At 44.1% G+C, this 4754-nt stretch overlaps 1 protein-coding gene across 1 annotated transcript; it reads left to right on the forward strand.

The window, feature by feature from the left end:
• The first annotated feature begins 60 nt into the window (after positions 1–60).
• RAB19 (RAB19, member RAS oncogene family) lies at positions 61–4262 on the forward strand. Its single transcript, XM_009586370.1, has 3 exons — positions 61–263; positions 1095–1278; positions 3626–4262. Exons 1-3 carry the CDS (start codon positions 69–71, stop codon positions 3889–3891), a joined length of 645 nt encoding a protein of 214 aa, XP_009584665.1. The 5' UTR covers positions 61–68; the 3' UTR covers positions 3892–4262.
• The last annotated feature ends 492 nt before the right edge of the window (positions 4263–4754 follow it).

Here is a 4754-nt window from a genome sequence, read left to right on the forward strand (position 1 = left end):
GCCGGGCCAGGGCGGCGACTCCCCCTCACTGCCGCGCTCCCCCGCCGCAGGCCCGCCCGGGAGCCGCAATGCCTTTCTCCAGCTCCGGCGCGGACGATGCCTTCGACTACCTCTTCAAGATCATCCTGATCGGGGACTCCAACGTGGGGAAGACCTGCGTGGTGCACCGCTTCAAGACGGGGCAGTACAACGAGAGGCAGCAGAACACCATCGGCGTCGACTTCACTGTCCGCTCGATGGACATCGACGGCAAGAAAGTGAAGGTCAGTGGCCGGAGCGAGCCCAAGCTGCTCGGTGGGCGGCACCTGCTTCCCCATGACCCTGTCACCATCCCCCACGGCGTCCCCTGCTCGTCCCCTTTCTGACCAGGGGTGTTGCCGAGGGGAGCTTTCCCGCAGGAGGGTGCTCTCGGGGACACAGTCATCCTCATTTGGGTACGTGCTTGCACTCGTGGCTTCCCTGGATCTCCCTGTGGAGAGGGCTCACACTTTGCCTGCAGGGAGTTCTTTGAAAGCTGGCTCTGGTTTGGAGGGGAGGTCTCTTCCCTCCTTCAGAGATATGGGGGCGTTGAGCTGGGACACTGAGGAGGGAAAACCCTCTAGTTTGCAAAGGCTCCACTTTGATGTATGCTTGATCTGAAGGAAGATGAAGACTTGCAAGATGAACACCAGAAGAAGCTGTTAGCTAGAACTTACCTCCATGCGCAGATGAAAGTTCAGGTGCCTGCCCTTTATATAGCTTTCCTTTGCCCAGCCCTGCATCAGGGCTTCTTGGCTCTTCCTCCTTTCCTATTAAAAGGCTGTCATGCTTTATATCTTGTAGCACAGTTGTTGAAACTGGGTTTCTTGGCCTCTTTGTGAAGCTGGGTTTACCCTTGCAGCTTTCTCTTTGGTCTGTGTAGATTGTCTTTACAGGCATGTAAATGTCTCTCCAGATCTAGAGAGGGCAAAGCCACGCTATGGGTGTAGTAGAGTGAGCTGGGACAGGTCTAGCTGCCTTCTAGACAAGGGGTTTCAAAAGCATAGATGCTGATGGCAAACACCTAGGAAGTGGCATTCGCCGGTCTTTACAACTTCTATCCTTTCTCTTAACAGATCCAAGTGTGGGACACAGCTGGTCAAGAACGCTTCCGGACAATAACCCAGTCTTATTACAGGAGTGCCCATGGGGCCATCCTTGCCTATGACCTTACTAGGAGGTCCACATTTGAATCAATTCCTCACTGGATTCACGAAATTGAAAAGTATGGTGCTGCAAACTTGGTCATTATGTTAATTGGTAGGAATCTAATTTTAAATATTATGTTGTATAGCTTTTTTTAATACATGTATAAAGCCCCCTTCACTTTCCCCCCGCTACTTAAAGCATCTATAAACTATGCATTAAAGAAGAATGCAGCTGTAATTAAAATAGATCAGAAATTGTATCAATTTGACCTGAGCTTAAAAAATTAGGAAAGTCACAGCCTGGTCCTGACAGGATCAAGCCCATTGCAGACAATGATACCTTTTTACTTGTTCCTTCCTGCTGGAATAATGCAACAAACTCGCTGCTAGTCTAGCAAGCAGGGACAACCTTATTGAGGTTAGAATTGCAGTAAGTCTGACCCTATACTCCTGATGCACAGGAATTTAACGGCTCAGTAATTCAAGACGAAGGGGAATGCACAGAGCAACACAACTCCTCGTTCTCATCTTTCCTCTCTGTTCTTTTGATATGCATGTGCATTGCTCTGTAATGGGACTCCGATCAGGTAAGACAGTAGATGGGGACATGGCATTTACAGAGCACGAAGTAGTCTGCTTGCATTCCTCCTCTTCCTCCTCATTTATTCTACTAGCGTTCAAGAAACTTTGCCTCTTGAGGAAAGGAATGGGTAGAAATTTCTGAGAATGGAACTGGTAGGAAGCAGTGTGGTCTTTTCCCTTTGTGTTTCAGGTTATTATTGCTCTTCCCTCCCCCAAGGAAGAAGCTGCAAATAAGAGAACTGGTGTAGTAAAATGACAGAGCTTTTATTTACATTCCACTGCTTCTTCCTGTTCCACTGTGGCACTGTGCCAAGAGCGATGCATGCAGCCGCAGCAGCCCAAACTGGCCCTTGAGGATAGGCAGCGTTGAGCCCCACAGTGCAGCAGGCATGGGACCTAAGCTTCTGCTCCTAGCAAGTTACTTCTGCTGTGGTGGTTCTTCCTGTTCTTCCTCTGAAGAAACAAACAGCAAATTCTGACCTGCATGTAACTGCAGTGCTTGGAATGAGTAAGGGAGGTGAAAATCACTAAACCTTGGTAGGGTTTTTCTAGCTTTTCTCAGGAATCTAAAGAACAAGACCTATCTGTGTGTGTGGTGGGGGCTGGTGGTAGTTGTTGTTGTTGTTGTTGTTCTTCATAAGAAAGAAGTTCTGAAATTGGTAAAAATAAAGCTTTGGTCAAGGATCCAGCTTGGTGCTTTCTTCCGAAGCTGGTGCTGTTTGCCTTACTTTGGCAGGAAGTCTTTGTACATTTAATTGCACGTAGTCATGTTATACATGACTTTCTAGCATGAAGTTAAGGTTAAGAAGTTTAACTTTCCCATCTGGAACTGAAGGAGGAAAGAGGGGGGGCTCTTTTTAAGAAGGCAAATAATAACCCTCAAGCGAGGTGTCTTTTGGGGAGGTTGTGGTTTTCTTTTGTAGGGTGGGTTTTTGTTTTCCCTTTAGAAAAACTGAAAGGGACTTAATGGGAGGGAAGTTGACTTATATATGCTTCAAATTCAAGATCTGAATTTGATGAAACTATGAATGTAGGCTTCAGCCAGGTACTGCATGTACCAGAACTGATGGAAATTCCACGTGTGCTGCAACTACTTAAATATACAAAGGTATTTTATCTGAGGTGTTTCATGACTTCTGACAGATTTTTATTAAACTGCTTCAAGTAAAAGCTTAATCTATACATGCAGAAACTTCTTAAGTATACATTTTAAGCATTAAGGTAGCTGGTGTGAATTCTTGTCTTTTTTGACATCATGATTGACTTACATAAATAGGTCATGTTAAAATCTGGTTAACAGTTGAGCAGGCTCTTCCTGGGTTTTAGGGGTTTTTTTTGGAGGAGATCTGCCTTAGACTAACAACATTCCAGATCTTCAGAGCTGAGCATCCACTTTGAGATGTGTCAAGGTAGCTTGACAATAACGTAACACATGCGGCTTCCACTGAAGGTTGAGTGATGAATAAATGTTTATGCAACGTTACTCTGGTTTACTGTGTGCAATCACTATAGCGACAAGATTTCTATTCTTTTTTTTTTAAATATTTAACTCAAATGCTACTTAATGTTTAAAAGCACTAGGGAATAGTTGCTTCCAAATAATCCTCTGGCACCACTACCTACAGCAAGTCATTAGATGAACACAGGTTTTTAGTTTTTGGTTGGATTTTAACTCATTTGATATCATCATATAATTAGCTGCAGTTTTGATCCACGTTCTACGTTTGTGGCTCTGATGTGCTCACATCTTGTTTTTTCCAGTAACTCTTATTCCTAATATAAATCTATTGTTTAACAAAACTGAATTAATGTATTGCATTTAAAAATGAATTTTTGAGACAATAAATGATTGAATTATCTATTTGCCTTCTTTTAAGGGAACAAATCAGATTCACTGGATAAGCGCCAAGTCTTGTTTGAAGATGCCTGCACACTGGCGGAGAAGCACGGGCTCTTAGCTGTACTGGAGACATCAGCAAAAGAAGCTCAAAACATAGAAGAGGTGTTCACGTTAATGGCTAAGGAGCTGATAGCCCGAAATACCTTACAGCTTCATGGAGAGAACCCTCCAAACAGCATCTATCTTGATTCCAGGCCAGTGATTGCCAGTCCAAGTGTGGAGAAGACCCAGTGCCTCTGTTGAAGAGAGATTTCAGGAAGAACTTGGAAGTCGTCATTCTTCTGAGGCTGTTTGATTTCATTTTATTCAATTGATGAAAGTGTGCTATGTGGCCTCAAGCCATCTCTCTCTTGATATCTCTACCTTGCAGTTTGGCTTGTAAGTATCTTCAAAGATCATTGTTGCTGTTGGTAGCACAGGTTGCTTTGAACACGGCAGCTGATATTTTAACACAAACTTCTGAGCCGAGAGGAATTGGGAAGCTGCCAGCCCTTGCCTTAACCAAAGAGAACTGTAAAAATTATTGCCTTTAATTATACCCTTAAATGATTTTCTGGCTGTGTCAGAAGATAAATTTGCGCCAGAGCTCTGCATTGATTTGACCATTCTAAGCTATGTTGTTTGTTCTAGTACAAGCACTTTACTCTTTGCCAGTAGCTTTAAAAAGTCTGACACATGCTTGGACAGCATTAACCCATTGCTGCTTAAACTTTCCTTTAGGGGCAGTCCTGATGTCAGGCACATAGCCACCCATCCCGAGGAACCTAGTAATATTTGTGAAAGAGTACATGATTTCACATCTGTACTGACTTCCTCACCAGACAAACCTGGAGACATCCCTGGGGTTTCATTATTCATAGCAGGCAGAATATGATACACTAGGCTCCCAACCTTCTTCCTGGGGTGAGAAAAGTCGTCTTTTACTTTAGTCTCTAATTATAGGACTTGTTTCAAGTAGTGATCTCTGTCTTGCTATATAGACTTGCTAGGAGTAGTGAAGCTTCCAAGGCACCAGTAATGGCCTAAATCAATGCTGGGGTGAAAGGACTTTTTTTTTTCTCGCCCCCTCCCCCCCCTTGTCTTGCTTTTGATGTGCTTATTTTAAT

Source organism: Fulmarus glacialis, unplaced genomic scaffold, assembly GCF_000690835.1.
Source record: "Fulmarus glacialis isolate BGI_N327 unplaced genomic scaffold, ASM69083v1 C14240601, whole genome shotgun sequence".
NCBI lineage: Eukaryota > Metazoa > Chordata > Aves > Procellariiformes > Procellariidae > Fulmarus > Fulmarus glacialis.

Bases quoted from the DNA above. Each gene is read 5' to 3' on its own strand.
- RAB19 (XM_009586370.1), top strand. From the start codon at position 69: ATGCCTTTCTCCAGCTCCGGCGCGGACGATGCCTTCGACTACCTCTTC. The intron at 264-1,094 runs GTCAGTGGCCGG...TTCTCTTAACAG, and splicing joins TCGACGGCAAGAAAGTGAAG to ATCCAAGTGTGGGACACAGC. The intron at 1,279-3,625 runs GTAGGAATCTAA...CCTTCTTTTAAG, and splicing joins CTTGGTCATTATGTTAATTG to GGAACAAATCAGATTCACTG.